This window comes from Glycine max, chromosome 15 (genome assembly GCF_000004515.6).
Source record: "Glycine max cultivar Williams 82 chromosome 15, Glycine_max_v4.0, whole genome shotgun sequence".
NCBI classification, from domain to species: Eukaryota; Viridiplantae; Streptophyta; class Magnoliopsida; order Fabales; family Fabaceae; genus Glycine; species Glycine max.
In genome coordinates, this window is record NC_038251.2 from 5,382,541 (window position 1) to 5,403,101 (window position 20,561).

A 20,561-nucleotide genomic window follows, 5' to 3' on the forward strand; every position below is an offset into this window, starting at 1 on the left:
TTACATACTCCCTTTCTAATTCTCAATTATTCATTATATTCTTTAAATTTTATCTAAAATATTATTCTCATCTTATCTTTATTATTCTTTAAACTCTAATTTTAGATTATTTTTACCATATATTCATTATATAATATTGCATTTTTCTCATTATTATATAATATTTTGTGTTTTCCTTCATGTGACATTGCATTTTAAGGTACGTTCATCATTAACTTCATATATTATATACCTTAATAACAAACACAAAGTTTTTGACAACTTTTTTTCTTTAAGTGCATTCATTCATTTTCTAATTCAAGTCTATGTCAATGATTCAATGTCACATGAAATTAGTGATGAACGTATCTTGAAACGCGTTGTCACATGAAGAAAAATGTAAAATATTATATAATAATGAGAAAAATGTAATATTATATAATGAATATATAGTGAAAATAGTTTAAAATTAGAGTTTAAAGAACACTAATGATAAGTGTTTATCATTTTTTTTTTAATTTCTCGTCAACCATTATAATTCTTAAGTGCTATTTTATTGAAAAATATATGTCTATTTCGAAAGTATATCTCTAGAACTATGAATAATAGTTCTAGAGATACATTTCTAAAACAGATATATGTAATTCCAGAAATGCATTTTTGGAAAGTAGAAGAGTTGTATTTCTTTAAGAAAAATAGTATAATGGGTAACGGAAAGGTAGAAAAGGAGGTATAGAGTTGTACTTAGGAAAAATAGAGGTGTAAATAGCAAGAGCCTTGTGTTGTGGACCCAATACACGGATCCAGGCCCAAGACTATCTCAAAAGTTTTTCAAGGCATTACAATTCAGCCTAATATTTGAACTTCCAATTGAAAGGACAAAACTACCCTTACCACTTTTATATTATACCCCGGCCCTTTCTTTCCTTTTCCTTTTTTTCTCTGAAGCTCAACCAGCATTTGTGTTCTTCTCTCCCATTGTACTTGTTGCTCATCTAGCCTTTCTAGTAGGGTGTTTAAAATTGAATCAAACTATTTGTAAACCACCAAATCGATTTAAAATAACCAAAAAATCACTTAAAATAAAAAATCACAAAAAATATAGAAAATCACATTTTTTTTATAATTTGGTTTGATTTTCAAATTTTATTATAAAAAAATTCAATCAAATCGAACAAATCACATATTATAATTATATTAATTTTTATTGTGGCAATTAATAATAAGTATTAATAATTTATTACTTTTTTTTACTTTATAATTAATATGTATATTTTACTTTCTTAGGTTAAAAAAGGAAAAGGAAGTACTAATATTATAAAAAATATTGTTAAAATATCAAATTATGCATGAATTACTGTTATATTACAGAAAGGGTTGATAATATTATTTTATATTAATGCTAAATAGAAGTGAAAATAATAATTTTTTAACTAAAATATGTTAAACAAAATCCAATAAAAAGAATTTTCATTTTTAAATAATATAACATATATAATAATTATGCAAATTTAGTTGATAAATTTGAATTATGATAATAGATAAATAAAATAAAAAAATTGCGAAATCGAATTAAACTAAATCACAAAAGATTGATTTTTTGAAAATTTAATATTATATTTAAACCAAGCCAAACTAAACTGCATTTTCATTTCATGATTGATTCACATGATTTTTTATCTAAAAATCGAATTAAGTCACACCACAAATATCTTTATTTTCTAGTGCTAGTGAAGCTTGTTCTAATTTCATGGCATTGTCCTTTACAATGAATAAGAGAATTTTGTCCTTGCCTTTTCCAACTAACAAAAGAACCTATGTGATCATATACTGATCAGAATTTATGATTAATATGATTTTAAGTAACTATTATAAAAATAATAAATTTATTCAATATAATTATTTGTGATCAGATAATTATAAAAAATGATTTTATCATGTCAATATATGGTCTAATTTTTCAATAATATATAATTAGTTGAAAATAAAAGACAATCTAGTTAAAAAGTGAAATTATCGAGGAGTTTCAATGTTGCCTTAGTGGCTGGTTTGCTAAAGTACTACCGGAAATTAGACTGAAAAGCCCAAGCAATTTTCTTGGCATTCAATTTACTCACTGATCAATAATCATAAAAAAATGTCAACTACCAATATCCGCGCACTATAGTGGTTGTTGTTAATGCACTGCAGTTGTTTCTTTGCGCGTATAATAGCACTATTTTTGGTACATTCATCCTTCTTCTATGCTATGCGCGTATCTCGCACATTTTATATTATTACATACATATATATATATATATAGGAAAGAATTGGTCTAGTGAAGACTGAAGTGGTTGGCAAATAAGTCCTTTACAAATATGTTTTGCTTTGCTCAGATGCTTTCTTCTCTGTCTTGGATTCAAACACTATTTTTTCCCCTTATTTCCATTAGCATAAAAAAGAATATCACAATTAATTTTTAATTTTATAAGATCTAATAATTTCATGAACAGTTTTATTAACTTATAGGTATTTTGCGCTAAAATATTTTTCCTAAAGTTGTTAAATTTTATATATTAAAAAATAAGAGGACTCTAATTTTGTAAGTAATTAAGGAAAAAAATTGGTGACTAATTATATGATCTTTTTTAGTTAATAACTACCCCATAGAAACGTTCAGTTAGTCGTTATTACTAGTCAGCGTGTTAGTTGATAGTGAGCGTTGACTAGTTATATTAATAAATGTAGCAGGATTAAGATTCCCAACAAATCATAATTAAGATTATTCATGCAGTTAAAAAAATGATTCATTTTTTTATTGGTTAAGATGATTCATTTGTTAAAACAAAAACGAAAATCTTATTGTAAACTGCAGGCCAGTCATATATATCAGATCTTCTTATCACTTCAATTAAGTCAATTACTGTGAATTTTGGAAGAAATTCGAATTTACTTAATTTTATTTTTTCTAAATTATATTTTATCAAAAAAATTAATGACTCCTTAGTAACATATCTTTCTCATCTTTACTCATTATTTTTAGATTAAATTGTAAATTTAATATCCTATTTATCTTATAATTCAGTTTTAGTCCCTTGTAATTTAATTCATGAATATAATCTTTTAAATTTTTGTAATCTTGTTATTTCAATTTCTTAATTATATTAATATGTTTATTTTGTACACTTAATTAACGTTAACATCTAACCAAAACGTGATACCAAAACGTGATACGTGACAGTCAACATCTAATAAAAGTATAATACGTGACAATCAAGTATTAATGTCAATCTCGAGATTAAAGACTAAAATAATGAGATTAAAAAAACTGCAGAATTAAATTCATGAATTAGATTATAAAAGAATCAAAATTGAATTTTGAGAAGGAAAATCAAATTTGTAATTTAATCTTATTTTAAAATTAAAATTTAATATTTATTTTAAAAAATTGTCATTGTTTCAAAAAATAATTTGGTATCAGGATATAAATTGTTTACCATAAATAAAATATAAATTTATAATTTGTATGTTAAAAATATTATAAATTATTTTCTTTTTTTTTCTTTTTCAGTAAATGATTATCTCCTAAAAAAAATAACAATTATTATTAACCCAAAGTTATCACCTTGATATGTATTTCACCACAAAGGGAGTTAGTGACATCCAACTTAGCTGTACTGGAAACCCGTCTTGCATTTTTTAGTTATCCTAAAGAAGCATCCCAGAATTTACAGGGTAAACTTCCTGACGCATTGATGCCCTCGTTGTCGGTGGACGTACGGTTTTAAAACTTCACAACTTTATATATGCATGGTGCATGATAATAGTTTCTTTTTTTTTTATGTGATTTTTATTTATTTTGTAAAATATTTATGAATATAAAACATTACTTATCATAATAAAATTGTATGAAAGCTGAATATAAGAGAAATTATATACGATTAATGGATAAATAGAATACTAGTTGTGATTGCATTTTGCAGCATTGATTTGAACAATATATGCTGAAGAATACAATTAATAAATCAACTACAATTTATTGATTTTGTCCTTGAAATTGTTACAGATGTCCTATAAATCCCGAATTACGGGATGAAAGTAAAATACAGAAGATACAGCGCAAAATGGGTTTCCAAGCAAATTGCTATATATCAGAGAATAAAGGAAATTATACAATTAGATATACAAATGAATTAATTAAAGAATTTTGTAATACAAATGAATTAATCAAAGCACCAGAAGTGCTTCTGTTATTTCAATAAATTTTGCTTTTTAAAAAAATATATAAACTGAAGCCTAAACCAATTATTAAGCGAATTCAGGCCACAGAATTGAGTGATGTTGAAGGCATCAAACATATGGTCTCTCTCATTAAGATCCCATATTATATACGAAAAAAATAATAAACGAATTTATATTGTGGTTATCCAACGCTATGAAGTATGAACATTGAAGCATTCAACGTTGTTGCTTCCTCGCGTGCTTCCTTTCTTCCTCTACCTCCAGCAAGTTCATGATCACCGCATCGGAAGCATTCCTTAGCAGCTCCGACCAATCCCTGAAAATAAATCACATAAAAAATAATTAAATTCCAAGTTCGTATAATATAAAGTATAAAATATTAATAAAAAAAGAAATTAAAGATAAAAGAAGAAGAGAGAGATAATAGAGATTTTTAACAAAAAAAAAATTAAGCATAAGAGAAAAAGAAAAACAAAAGAGAGAACATGTACGTGTAACACTGTAATATATATTTACCCATTCAAAGAATCAAACGTCAAACCGACGGTGTTTTTAGCTTCCTCGAGTGCTAAACAGAACCTCTGAAGGTCCTTATGAGGGCGTGTTCCGTTGTCCTTGACCACAAGCTGCGACGGTTTGACATCATAGAAAATAGGAACAACCCTTTTGTTGGACTCCATGAGAAGAGCCAGCTCGTGGAGGCAGAAATAGGAGTCACAATAACGAGGAGAGAAGACCGCAACACCAACCTTGCAACCGAGGATAGCCCTATCAATGTGGTCGAATAGCCTATCCCCAGGTTTCATGTTCATGCTGTCCAAGAATGCCCTCACTCCATTCCTCGTAAGATTATCGTACAACAACCCCGCAACGTTTTTCTTTGTGTCTATCCCACGGTGGTTTATGAACACGTCGCATGCTGTACGAGCGATTTTGCTTATCGTTTTGGCGGGTAAACGTTGCATGGCTCCTTCGACAAGCTACCTTAAATTGTTATTATGTTGGTATTTTGCTACGAAACTTTGTTGCTTTCCGACTTTAATGTGTTGTGTTGTGTACTTGTATATAGTTGTAGGTGGGCGAGAGTTTTAAATATAGGCAAGATGTGATGGACAAAGATGTGTGCTTATAAATCAATATATACAGTGAAATTTTGTGGAAAAGGGCTTTCATTAAAGAACGATTTTTTTAATTAAACGTACGAGACTTTGGTGGATTCGGGAAAATACTAAGTATTTGAACGGAGAACTCATAGAACAAAAAGAGTACATGCGTTCGAATTTTCGGATCGCCATGGATCAAGATTTGGAAAACTTGTCCTTCAAAGACGTAATTAATTAATAAGTACTCATCCCTAGCTTTTCTCTCTCTTTATTTTTTCTATTTTTGGGGTACATAAACGTGTCTTTTTACATGGGGGATCGGCTACACAAATATCTCTGACATGTTCATTCTTTTTTGTGGGAAATTTAAGGGTTGTTTCCTTGAGGCCCCTTTACTGAGAAATAGTACTTAGCTAAATCATGGATATATATTATATATAAATTTAAGTATAAATGTTGATGTTCTATCTTATATAACATTTGTACAAGAGTTTAAAATTTAAATTTTATTAAAATAGTGAAAAGTATTATTACATCATAATCACAAAAACAATTTATTATATTTTTTAATTTTGACTCATTAACTATGTACTTAGTACATAAAAAAACCGAATAAATGTAATCCAAAACAATTTGCTCAACTTCACCATGTCAATGTTTTATTAGAGTATATATAGCATTCTTATGATACATAAGAACTTTTATTAAAATAATACATTAGAAAATAATAATACTGTAAGAAAATTATACATAAGAAAAAAATATCCTTCTAAATTATGTATGTAGAACTTTTTATTTGTTAATTATTATAATAAGATTTATTCAATATAGTCAATAATTTTAAAATGCACTTTGTTTGGTACTAATGTTTTAAGTAGAATAATAAACTTTTACTGATGGATGTAATATTTATGAGAAAATTAATGTCTTTTTTTTTTAAAATTCCCTTAACCAATTATAGAAAAAATGACTGTAGAATAAACTAATTAATCTAAACATGCACAATCTAGATGTTAATAAAATGTTTATTAAATGATAAGATATATATACCTAAAGATACTGATAAAAAGGATTTAAAAAGTAAAAAGTAAAAATAAATTATTTTCTCTTTAAGAAAATCAAATAGTAATTAATTTCTTATAATTTTTGACGCCTTACTTGTGATTAGACTGACCTCATAATAGCATAAATACTACTTTGCATAAATTAATATTTTTCTCTCCGTGATACTGTAGAATATACAAGATGATATGGGGACACATACCCCAATCAACATCATTTTTTTATTACTAATATAATATCAAGTTGTCATTTAAGTTTTCTTGTCTTTAATTTTGTATTTACTGTTCAAAAGTTTATTATATAAAGTAGGAAATGTTATCTTGTTACGATTATACCTAAAAATTCTGGGTTGTTAATGATTATAAACATGCATGATCGATTTCCCCTTTAGATTCATTGATCATGTTGAAAATTTAGTTTGAAGTTTTTGATTTCACTTTACGCAATAAGAGTGGAACAAGGTATGTACATATGCCATTTTCAAAGTGCTAACAGAAAAATAAACGAAATGAGACAAATAGAATTGATATGAAATTTTTCATTAATAATAACAATGATTATATTATTTATAGTTTATATAATGGGAATAAAATAACCTAAAACCTAAGAGAATAAAATGAAATTAAAGCATATTCTTATGTAGACAACTCAAATATAATATATATAAGAAAAATGAAATAATACTCATAAATTAATATATATATATATATAAGGAAAGAAAAATAATATTCTACTGTCAAATAATATATTTTGTTAGCATAATACTCTACTATCAAATAATGTTGTTATTACGTGGTATTTAAGGTAAGATTATATACTTTCTCTCTGTTAAGTGCTACAGAATTTCACAGATTAGATCTATATATAGCTAGTTGAACTGCATGACGCTTTATGATATTCAAGTTATGTATTTTTTCGTGGATCGGGGAAGGGAATAAATGGGTTGATATACAGAGAATCATACTTTTAAAAATTGGTTTATTTATCGTCCTAATTAAATCAGTTTGATGATGTCCTAAATAACTGAATTGGTTTCGTAAAATATCATTGCAAAATGTCATGGATAATTAAAGTTTGAATTTAAGATATAGTAATAATATATTAAGTTATAACATTAACTACAACACCACTGTGACCACAACTAGAAATTTCTTACGGTATTTCAATTGTTATATTTACTACACGCATGTATTTTAACCGGTTAGACTAATAATTACCAGTCAAATCAATTACCTCTGCACCACGATTAAGTCCAGAATTTAGTCAAGTTTAATAACGTTATGAACTTATAACTGTTAATTAAAAATTTAACAACTAAGATTGATTGTGACAGAAGACAAACACGCGAATAATAAATTATGAAGTTATAAAATCTGACCAATAATTTGAGACCTTAATGAAAAAGATGTAAAACAACTCATATAAATGTTGTCTTAATATTATATGACTTATATAAAAAATATTTTCAATTAAAATATATGAAATTGGATAGAAATTAAAGAATAATGTATATATCAAAAACTTGAATTCGGTTTTGAATTCCTTATAGTTTGAAGCCCGTACATTCACATTCCCGACAAAGAACAAGGAAAAGGCATTAGTCAATATAATTTATTTTGAAAGTTGAGTGTTCAAGTCTTAATTCAAGTCACGCTGATTTCTGTTTACATCTTATACTACATAAAGAATTTCAATTTGGTAAGTTGATGACATATCTTACATGTCTTTTAAAATTGCTACATTGTTTTTCTTGGTCTGCTACTCTTTTAATAATACAAACCATTTTGTCTTAATTTTATATGTTTATAATTTGATATTCATAAGTAAATGTTGATTAATTGATGTTTGTGACTTTAATATCATTGTCAATTCAATTATACAATTTTGTGTTTTCTTTCTGAATTTAACATAGTGTGTGTTTCGGAAATTGATTATGGATGAGATTTTTCATATCAAAATAAATATGTACTAATTCCAATTTTTATGTTAACTACAAGAAAGTAATTTATTAGTGACTAAATTTAGTGATAAATATGTAATATTCATCACTAACGTCTGTAAAATTTTAATAATAAATTTTTAAAATCTTTATATAAATTGATTCGTCATTAAAGTTAACTTTATTTTGGCATGTTTTCGCACTATGAGCACCATTTTTTTAAGTATAGAACATGTTTCCAAATACACTCAATATGTTCAATTCGTCTTTGTGCTCATTATGTCTCAATTTATTATGAAGATTGATCTTTCACCACCGATCGAGGGATGTATGACAGTTGAAGATCATGTCAATTGTTGGGTGTTCTGTTAATACTACTTAACCCCTGGCAAGTATTATTTTGATCCCCAATTTTCTTTTTGTTGTTGGTGAAAAAAGTAAACTGGAGTCAATTAACAGTACAAAAAAAATTTAAATAAGCCAAGAAAGTTAAGAAATAAGATTATTCATTAGGTTAAGAATATATTTTGATTGAAATTTGGAGCAAATATTGGAAAACAGAAGGGAGTCTCTTTCAGCCATTGATTTCAGCTTATTGCTTCTTCATGGACTCGTTCGCGCCCCTATTTTGGGTTATTTTGTCTGAACTTGGCTCAATGCATGTAGCTGTGGAAATGACCTCGATAAGAAGCCACTGTTCAGACCATTCTTTGGTGCTATCACAGAAACTACCAACATTTTGAAATGTTCAAATCAAAGGAACGAACGTTGGGAGTCAAAGCTAGTCAAAAGAACCATTCTAACCCGCTTTAATTTGTTTACTATTTACGGAATTAAAATGAATAATTAATAATTAATAATTAATAATCCTCCTCCTACACACCATTTTATTTACATCCCTTTTAGTCCAACCTGAGGGAGTGCTAATTAAGCCAAAGTGATTTTATTTACAACCATTTTGAGTACATTTATGATCTATCATATTATGGTTTAATTCGCAGAGTTTTCTTTCATGGACTAAGTCATATCTATGATAGAACTTATGCCCAAAACATATTTCTTGCTGGCTAAGTGTTTGACCAATGACAAACCTGTCTTAATTTTTTACCTTGAACCCCAAACAAAATAAAGTCAAATACATGCAGTATTAATTTGGCACATGTCGAAATAAACGTAATATTAATTGTTCATATTTCTGTAAGCTAGTTTAATTAGTTAGTAACAATATGTTATTGATATTTTTCTGGGACACGGTTTCTAAGAAATTATATTGCCGGCTTTTACACTAAAATGGTGTAATTTTCTGAATTTATTACCAAAATGGATAGATTTTAATAAAATTAACAAAATGATTAATCGTCTTTTGAAAGACAATTTTAATATACCGAAATATACTAAAATCATGTTTCAAAACAAGATTTTACTTTTCTAACTTTTTATTCTATAATTCTTTTAAAAAAATTGTAGCGGCAAGAAATAATTTGTGACAAAATTTAATTGCCACAATTTAAAAAAAAACTGAAAAAGAAAATTTGTGTTTTGAAATCACTATATATTAAATTGTCTTTTAAAATAGAACTTATTCATTTTTATAATTTTTTTCAAAATCTATCTATTTTGATAATTAATTCAAAAAATTATATTATTTTTGATAAAAATAATTATTATAAAAATTAATTATCTTACTTTGATGATAAAATATTATTATATAACAATGTTTATCAATGAATTCTATTTATTTATTTTAAAATTAAATAGAGTTGAATGAATCCATTTCATCAGTAAACCATATGAACCCATGTACAGGTGATACCCATCCATTCAGAGAATTACAAGAGGTTCAAATACCAGTCTCTCACATAATTGGTTAGCAACATAAATATACCATGCACTTATAGTTTAAAGAAAACAATGCTTTATCCCTATATTGATCCCGCATCTCCCCAACACCATCCTCAAGCTTCTCAATTTACATGAGTGATATACCTCCATTCCGCATCATTTGGAATCTGCACAGATGCTCTCCAATCACTGTAAATTCCATCAGAGCAGCTATACAAGCATCACCATCATTCCAAACAAGCCCTGGTATTCATGATCAAAGTCCTGTGATCCCTCTTTCAACCAACACCAGCTAAAGAATAATATCTGTTGTAATAATTTGTCCAGTTCAAATTTATCTCCCCTGAAGATACATGAATTTCTGAGTCTCCAAATGCACCATACCAATGCGCTCCACATTGTCCTCCATAAATTGCATCTGGTTGTAGATAACTTTCCATGAGGTATCAGCAGAATAAGGAAGAAACGTTGAGAAACTGCCCCATGAATAGAGGATTTTCCAAGCACGCTCAGACACCTTGCAAGAGAAAAGGACATGACATGATGACTCCTCCACTTCGTTGCAGAAGAATGTCCACATTCATCCTTTTCAGATCCAAGAAAAGCCTCCACAACATGAAGGATATCTTCGGAGGAATCTCCAACTTCCACAGAGAGTGAAAAAGCTGGATATCTTGACTACCCCTCAGTTATGAAAGGAGCTCTTTTTATGCAAAATGGACCTTGTAAGAATCTTCTAAACTTGATTTCCAAATCCAGCTATCAGGGATTTCCCTCAAAACATCCACCCGAGAAACATATGATTTAGATCATTTATCATATTTTCTTCCCAAACAAACCACTCACGACGCCACCTCCCCATGTCACACTCCAACTCGGATTTTTTCAAGGAGTTTAAAAATAACCTAGGATACAAGTAAGCTAAACAATGTTCTCCCAACCACTCATCTACCCAAAACTTAATATGATCACCATCTCCTAACTTCCACTCCATACCCTTCTCAAACCACTTGGTCTTGGATTGATCCAAGCCTCCACAAACCCTTTTTAAATTTCTCCACCACAGAGACTCTTTGACATCAACATTTTCACTCAACAACCCCCTCCATCCACCATATTTTGACTTGCAAAACAATATAAATAGAGCATGTATTCGACAACAGTTCAGATTACAAAAATATCTTATTTTCCTTGAACCCCAAACAAAACTAAAGTCATCAAATACAATATTATTGATACAATATTATTGATATTTTGTTGGGACAAGGTTTCTTAGTTATATTGCCAGCTTTATTGAATGGATTTGTCGCTTTTTTTTTTTGTCTTTGGTACTAATATATTTTTGGTGTAAGGGGTGTTTGAGTTGGAACAATTTTCTCCTCCCTATGTTTCTGTCTGATTGAGAAGTGTAGGGTGCGGCGTTCCATTGTTTTAAAGAGTAATGATACATAGATATTACTTTATTTTAAACATCTCATTAATATCTTTTATTTTTTTCAATTTTTCTCTTTATGTCATGTTACAAACCTTATCATATTTATATTTTTATCTAAATTTTACTTTTTTTAGGCATTGAATAGGCTAATGAATGTTTATCAAACATTTTTTTTGTTTGAAAGTTCTATAGAGGTCTAACTACCCAAATTAAACCAGGGGTGTCGCTATTCTCATATAACATATTGTATGAAATGTCTTGTTTACCTGCTCACCAAATCCCTAGCCCCCTCCTCTTCGTGATGCGTCGCTCCACCTCACCCCATCGAGATTCAAGGATGGTACCAGAAAAATTTATTAAGGGGGAAAAAAATTTGACATATCATAAAGAAAATCAATAAAGACAATTTTTTTATAATTATTTAAAATTTAATTTAATAAAAAATAAATATCCTATATTTTATGAAAGTAAATATAACAATAAATCAAAATCATTGGCTTCTTTCTTTTTCTTCCTTTAAAAAGAATTAAAAACTCATTAAATTGTCATGCATGTTTCAACTACATTATAAGAATTAATTTATTACAGATAAAAATTAGTTTATCTACAAAATTTTAAATATTATAAATTCTTAATTAACAACAAATAAAATTATTTATACAAAAGATTAAAAACAATTCAGAACAAAATTATTATTACCTAAAATATATCTATAATGAGGAAAGACAATTGAAATCAAATAACCAATCTAATTAGTTCTATACTACATCTCTTTAAAAAGAAATTTAAAAAAATGCAAATTAAAAGTAAAATTACTTCGGATTTACCTAACATATATCCATATTATTTTATAATATATATATATATATATATATATATATATATATATATATCCATATTGTATATATAAGAAATAAAAAATCTATAATATATATCTTAACTTATAAATACTCAAAAGGAAAAAATATAATCTCATAAACAATAAAATCAATGATAGACTAAAAATAAAATCAATGACAGGGACTAAACACTTACCCTAAAAATTATAAAATAAAAACTAAACTAAATTTTAATATAAGAAAAATAATATAGTATACAATATTGAAAAAAGAAGAGACTTGTTATAAACACCAACTAGAAGTTGAAACAAAAAAGTAACACATCACTTAACTAATTGATTTGCTTTTGGCCTTCTAATATTTTTGAAAGAAAAAGGGAATGACTAAAAAGTGAAGTAAAGGAAAATTAAAGAATGTAATATTTGATAACACTACTCAAATAACTTATGCTTGTATTTGTCTAAACATTTTTAATAGATAAATTTATTATATATTTTATGTGTTGGGTTTTGATAAGACAAAAAATATATATAAATAAAAAGTGTACTGATACTTTTTGACATTTTTTCTGTAACCATGAAACTGTAAAAAGTCTAGCTAGGGGTTGAAATATTATTATGTGTTGTTCAGAATCGGGGCGAGACGTTAGAAAATATATATTATATTAATATATTAGCATGTATAGTTCAGAACATTTTGTAAATTAGGTGGGGCGACTGCCCCATTTCAATAGCTGTGGTTCCGCGCCACCACGCCGTCTCTGTTGCATTGTGCCACCTGTCGAGATCGAAGTAGTGTCGCACCACCACGCCTCAGAGGAGTAGCATGAGAGGGAGAATTAGGGGAGGAAGAGGGACAAGTACCTGAGGCAGATACAACAACAAAATATAATTTCATTTTTGATATTTCATCATAACAGAATTATATTTACGTTTCATTAAGTGGTAGTCCAAATAATTAAGTAAATGAAGATATGGTTCCACCGATAAAATTATAAATGAAATTGTTATTTTTTGTGATATATAAATATTTTGTGTGAAAAATACATATCACGAAAACAATGGAAGACTAGGTTTAGAATTAAAAAAAATTAGAAATTAATTGGAGATTAAAGTATTTTTTTAAATACATTAGATAAAAATATAAATATAAATTTGTAAAAAGATCAAACTTAATTATTTAATATGAGAAAATAAAACACATAATATGATTGTGTAATACATAACAATACTCACACTGAAATAACATCCAATTTATCTAAAATTTATTTTGGGTCTCTTGTCCGGATTAACTATTCGCTTCTTACCGGAATCTGTTACATATGTTAATCAATCAGAATTTTACAGAGATTTTGTTTGTACTTAAGTACATGAATATTTTATTAATAAAATATGTTAAAGAAAATTTATTTAAAAATATTATAAGAAAACAATAATTTAAATTGGCAGAAAATTAAATCAAATAAAAGGAGAAATTAAACTAGAATTTGAATTAATTAATTAAAAAAAAGAAAAAGAAAAGCCAATTATTATAGAAGTTAAATTTACAAGATGAGAATGTTGGAAATTTAGCCTACCAGAGTTACTCTTTGATGTAATGTTAATAATTTTTATTTATTTATAATTATTTTAATTTATACTTGCATCTACTAATATACTCTAACTTTGGTCCCCACATGAAAGTGTCTAATTTATCTATTTTCTTTTCCAAATCCCTTTCCAGAGCTAAAATAATAAATTACATTAAGAATATAAATGTACAACACGCAAAACAAATATCAACCAATTCCTAGTGATGACTTTATTTATATACCATTTCTCATTTCTATTAGAAAATAACGCTTACCAACACTATCCCTTAAACTTACCATGCAAATGGATGATCAAGGCGCAAGTAATAATATTAAGCACTAAAAAAGATAATGCAAATGTATTCATAAATAGATATGAAGAGAAATTACATTAAGAGTAGTTGGTTATCAAGTTCCAAACAAAGGGTGTTTTAGCCTCTTATTGTCATAGAGGCTTTACAATTACAAGAGTTGAATATTCGTAAAGGGAAAAAAGATAAGAAAGGAAATAGAGGAAAGAAATAACTCTCAATGTTTGTTTCTCTTCTTCTAACATTTGTCTTTTATAAGAAATTATATTCTCTTGAAATTTCTGTGTGTTTTTTTCTTCTCTCTCTTCTTTTTTTTATAGGTGCATATTAACATAGTTAAGCAGGCTTCTGAATTAGCCTGTTTTCCTTAATTAGTCATGATTTTCTTAATTAACCTATTTTCCTTAATTAGCTCTGCTTTCATGAATTATCCTGTTTTTTTAGGTTTTATTTTGCTCACTAAGTATAATAAATTAATCACTTTTAATAGTCTCTGCACAAAAACTTAAGTGATGTTAATTTAACAATTATTTGCTCAAAAAGGAAAAATTAGAAGAGAAAAATTACAAATTTCTCTATAATTTAATCCCAAAATATACTCATAGTTAGAAATTATCAGCCTGACATTACATATGTAGTTGGTAGATTAGGAAGGTATACTAATAATTGTGATCATTCTCATTGGATTGCATTACAAAGAATTTTTAGATACTTAAAAGGAACCATTAATTATGACATTCGTTATACATGTTTTCCTACAGTAATTGAGGGGTTTAATGATCCAAATTGGATTTTTGATTTTGATGAAACAAAATTGACAAGTGATTATGTCTTTACTTTCGTCGGTGGTGCAGTATCATGAAAATCTGTTAAACAAGCTATTATTTCACGTTCTACCATGAAAGCATAAATTATTGCTTTAGATACTGCTACTGGTGAGACTGAATTTCTTAAAAATTTGTTATGTGATTTGCCATTGTTGAATAAGCTTATACCTCCGATTCTAATGCATTGTGATAGTTAAGTTGCTATATCTAAAGTTACTAGCAAAAATTTTAATGAAAAAAGAAGATACTTAAGAGTGAGACATAAGTTTATTAGAAATTTGATTTCTCATGATATCATTTCTCTTGACTTTATCAGGTCAAAAAACAGCATTGCTAATTCGCTTACAAAAGTGTTTACGCGCCAACAAATACTTGAGTTATCGAGAGGAATGGGACTAGAGCACATTATTTAGTTACAACAATGGACACCTGTCTTCGTGTGATTGGTGATCCCATGAATAGAGTTCAACGTGTAACAACAAAATTGTTTGTTGACTAAAGTACACCAAAATAAAATTTTGCGGAGTTGTTCCGTTTCTCATTCCTATGACGAGATGTATTATAAATTGTGGCAATATTAATGTTGAGGTATTTATATATGTGTATTTTTGGTAAAAAAAAAATATATATATATCTCTTAATGAATCCGATGACAATTATTGTAGGGGTGGGGTCACAAACCACTCTTTGAAAATTCACCTAGTGAGTGTAGTGGTGGGACCGCCACTGTGAGATATGGACTAATATCTAAGTGACACTCACGAAACAAATATATGCGCAAGGTCGTGTAATGCGTTATCACTGATTAGAACCTAAATGAATGTCAATATTGTAGGAATTGTGTATCAAAGTCCGGTTAAAGAAGGTGTAGTTCAAGACAATTAAGTCACTACATTTTTCTCGGGTGAAAGTTCATAAACACTAGGTATAAGACTAAAATCCAAAAGGTTCCTTATACCGAAATACAATATCACATGCTCTTTCTTTTACGTTTCTATACAAATTATTTTTAAAAAATATTTTAAAATTTTAAATTATGTGGGGAAATGTTAGTAAATATTTATTTTATAATTTAAAATTTATAAAAATATGTTACTCATATTAATTCTGTTTTTATAAAATAAACTATTTGTTTTAGAATCTGTTACGTAAAATTAGATTTTCTATCTTTTTTAAGATTTTGCTTTTAGTTGGTCAATGCATCTTGTTACGTATTTGTTAGGTTTGCTTTGATCTGCACATTGGTTTCCAAGAGTCACTTAGTTTTACTTTGAGATTTTTGTTATTGCATAAGGAGGTCTATGTTTATATATATTTATTTCCTTCTCTCAAGAAAATACAAGCATTTACGCGCTTCAATCCAATCTAATTAAAGATTTATCCCTTAAATTATTTTTCTTTGTACTTATTGTATGATATATTGTTGTTACTGGTATTTTGTTATTTAGTTTAAGATTTTGTATTTTCTTCTCATTTATTTATTTTATTTTATTTTAATTTTCTAACATTTAATATTGATATTTTGTTTATAAAAATTATCTATAGATTGATCAATCAGTCCAATGAATTAACAAAAGAGGAAGGGGTGTGGTAGATTCTACGTACGTGAAAATCGTGACTGCACTGCACTCTACCGCTAGTCGTAGCACCCCGTTATGCCAAGCCACAAAGTATGTAGTTTTAAAATTTGTATTTAATGGTAATATATTTATATCAAAAATATATTTTTAATTAGTTTAGCGGCACGCATGCAATGTGCATGGAATATGTACCTTCTGGTTTTTCATTGAGCATTTGAGTTGTAGTTAATTTAGAATACAGGAGCAGGTGCGTAGGCGGCAGCAACGCCTCTATAACTTTGTCCAAATTTCAATAATTAATTTAACTCGCGTGGGTGAAAATTGGCTTAGAAATTACTAGTTTTGCTTATATAATTGTCATGGATCAAATAAAACTTAATACATGCATACATAAGGAATTGATTAAGAAGTTGAAAAGAAATACAACGTTTTATTGCATTGAAGAAGCTCGAACAGTTAATTCCTGGCAATTAAGTAATTAAACTGCTATATTGGACCATCATAGACAATTTAGTTTTTAAATATTATATGACTAATCTTGAAAGTTTAGACATCATCAAAGTAGATTTTATGTATCTCAATAAAGTTTTATTCATACACATACCCAAAAAACCTCTTAAAGAATCCAATTATTTACCACCTATATTAGACCAAAAAAGCTACAAACCTAAGTTCTATGCCATTCAATTTGCCAAATAATTAAAAATTTGGTGGAGTATATATAGAATGGGTTCGGAAAACATGGAAAGTTGGAGAGACTATCTTTGACCAAAAAGCGAAGTGAGAAAACTGTAGAATGAGTTGGATCATCAAAATGTTTCATTGCTAATGAGACCGATGGCATCAACATGCATGTGTGATGGCGTCACGGTTGCATATTGCGGGTTTCCTCGTCCTCTATCTCAATTAAGTTCATGATCACAGCATCCGAAATCTTTCTTTGCAGCTCCATCCAGTCCCTGAACAAATAAAAATCCAAGTTTTATATAGGTTATGACGATATATATATATATATATATATATATATATATATATATATATAAGAGTCCAAGCTATAGTTATACGGAAAAAAAAAACATTTATAATAAGAACAAGAAATTAAGCCCTGTACCCATTTAACGAATCAAAGGAGACTCCTACAGTGTATTTAGTTTCCTCAAGAGCTGACATGAACCTTTGGAGCTCTTGAGGAGGATAACGTGCATTGCCCTTAAGCTGAAGCTGTGAGGGTTTGATGTCATAAAAGATAGGGACAACCCTTTTCTTGGACTCGTTGAGAAGGGTAAGTTCGTGGAGACAGAAGTAGGAATCGCAATAACGATGTGTGAGGACAGCAACACCAACCTTGGAGCTATGTATGGCCTTGTTGATATGCTCAAACAGCTTATGGCCAGGTTTCATGTTCATGGTGTCTAAGAAGGGTTTGATTCCCTTGATCCTCAGATGATCATAGAGCAAAGGAACGAACGTTCTTCCGTTATCAACCTTTCGGTAGTTTATGAAAACATCGTACACTGGCTGGACGATATTACGGCACTGCTTGGCTCTAATAAACTGACTCATGTATGATTTGGACTTTGTGTGTGTGTTTAATGAAGTCCAGAATGTTTGTGCTACTTCAATTCCTAATGGTGTTATGATGTTGTTTTCAGTCCTAGGTAGGACAAGCATGTGTATATATAAACAAGTGTCTGAACAGTGACCTTTTTAATTAATTATTACTAGCTACATTAATTGATAAGGAGAAGACCTAAGATTTAAAGTTTATGGTGGGACTATATATGTTATATTGGCTTATTTTTTGACTGTACGTTATAGGCTTATAAACGCCCAAACATGTCAGATACCTGTCATTTCTATCTAGAAGCCTTGCATTCATTGAGGGGAAACACGGATCCCTTGAAGCTAGCCTTTGCTTTTGAAATTTTGCTAATTTCAAAAATGTGAAAAGGCAGTTGATGTCCCAGCCACTTTAATTTTTATAACTAAAAGGCGTATATTTAATTAACAGGAGGAATAAAACAAGATATCACATCTGCACAATCTAGATGTTAATAAAATGTTTATTAAATGATAAGATATATATACCTAAAGATACTGATAAAAAGGATTTAAAAAGTAAAAAGTAAAAATAAATTATTTTCTCTTTAAGAAAATCAAATAGTAATTAATTTCTTATAATTTTTGACGCCTTACTTGTGATTAGACTGACCTCATAATAGCATAAATACTACTTTGCATAAATTAATATTTTTCTCTCCGTGATACTGTAGAATATACAAGATGATATGGGGACACATACCCCAATCAACATCATTTTTTTATTACTAATATAATATCAAAGGAACGAACGTTGGGAGTCAAAGCTAGTCAAAAGAACCATTCTAACCCGCTTTAATTTGTTTACTATTTACGGAATTAAAATGAATAATTAATAATCCTCCTCCTACACACCATTTTATTTACATCCCTTTTAGTCCAACCTGAGGGAATGCTAATTAAGCCAAAGTGATTTTATTTACAACCATTTTGAGTACATTTATGATCTATCATATTATGGTTTAATTCGCAGAGTTTTCTTTCATGGACTAAGTCATATCTATGATAGAACTTATGCCCAAAACATATTTCTTGCTGGCTAAGTGTTTGACCAATGACAAACCTGTCTTAATTTTTTACCTTGAACCCCAAACAAAATAAAGTCAAATACATGCAGTATTAATTTGGCACATGTCGAAATAAACGTAATATTAATTGTTCATATTTCTGTAAGCTAGTTTAATTAGTTAGTAACAATATGTTATTGATATTTTTCTGGGACACGGTTTCTAAGAAATTATATTGCCGGATTTTACACTAAAATGGTGTAATTTTCTGAATTTATTATCAAAATGGATAGATTTTAATAAAATTAACAAAATGATTAATCGTCTTTTGAAAGACAATTTTAATATACCGAAATATACTAAAATCATGTTTCAAAACATGATTTTACTTTTCTAACTTTTTATTCTATAATTCTTTTAAAAAAATTGTAGCGGCAAGAAATAATTTGTGACAAAATTTAATTGCCACAATTTAAAAAAAAACTGAAAAAGAAAATTTGTGTTTTGAAATCACTATATATTAAATTGTCTTTTAAAATAGAACTTATTCATTTTTATAATTTTTTTTCAAAATCTATCTATTTTGATAATTAATTCAAAAAATTATATTATTTTTGATAAAAATAATTATTATAAAAATTAATTATCTTACTTTGATGATAAAATATTATTATATAACAATGTTTATCAATGAATTCTATTTATTTATTTTAAAATTAAATAGAGTTGAATGAATCCATTTCATCAGTAAACCATATGAACCCATGTACAGGTGATACCCATCCATTCAGAGAATTACAAGAGGTTCAAATACCAGTCTCTCACATAATTGGTTAGCAACATAAATATACCATGCACTTATAGTTTAAAGAAAACAATGCTTTATCCCTATATTGATCCCGCATCTCCCCAACACCATCCTCAAGCTTCTCAATTTACATGAGTGATATACCTCCATTCCGCATCATTTGGAATCTGCACAGATGCTCTCCAATCACTGTAAATTCCATCAGAGCAGCTATACAAGCATCACCATCATTCCAAACAAGCCCTGGTATTCATGATCAAAGTCCTGTGATCCCTCTTTCAACCAACACCAGCTAAAGAATAATATCTGTTGTAATAATTTGTCCAGTTCAAATTTATCTCCCCTGAAGATACATGAATTTCTGAGTCTCCAAATGCACCATACCAATGCGCTCCACATTGTCCTCCATAAATTGCATCTGGTTGTAGATAACTTTCCA

At 28.3% G+C, this 20,561-nt stretch overlaps 2 protein-coding genes across 2 annotated transcripts; both read right to left on the reverse strand.

The window, feature by feature from the left end:
- Positions 1–4,082: 4,082 nt before the first annotated feature.
- Positions 4,083–5,276, reverse strand: LOC100806903 (TIR-only protein). Its single transcript, XM_006597353.3, has 2 exons — positions 4,717–5,276; positions 4,083–4,516 (listed from the first exon to the last, which is right to left on the reverse strand). The coding sequence occupies exons 1-2, from the start codon at positions 5,163–5,165 to the stop codon at positions 4,417–4,419; spliced, it is 549 nt and encodes a 182-aa protein (XP_006597416.1). The 5' UTR covers positions 5,166–5,276; the 3' UTR covers positions 4,083–4,416.
- A 12,530-nt stretch (positions 5,277–17,806) lies between these two features.
- Positions 17,807–18,271, reverse strand: LOC100807435 (TIR-only protein). The gene has a single exon (XM_026125754.1). It carries the CDS (start codon positions 18,269–18,271, stop codon positions 17,807–17,809), a length of 465 nt encoding a protein of 154 aa, XP_025981539.1.
- Between the last annotated feature and the right edge of the window lie 2,290 nt (positions 18,272–20,561).

Bases quoted from the DNA above. Each gene is read 5' to 3' on its own strand.
- LOC100806903 (XM_006597353.3), bottom strand. From the start codon at position 5,165: ATGCAACGTTTACCCGCCAAAACGATAAGCAAAATCGCTCGTACAGCA. The intron at 4,517-4,716 runs GTAAATATATAT...ATTTATTTTCAG, and splicing joins ACGTTTGATTCTTTGAATGG to GGATTGGTCGGAGCTGCTAA.
- LOC100807435 (XM_026125754.1), bottom strand. From the start codon at position 18,271: ATGAGTCAGTTTATTAGAGCCAAGCAGTGCCGTAATATCGTCCAGCCA.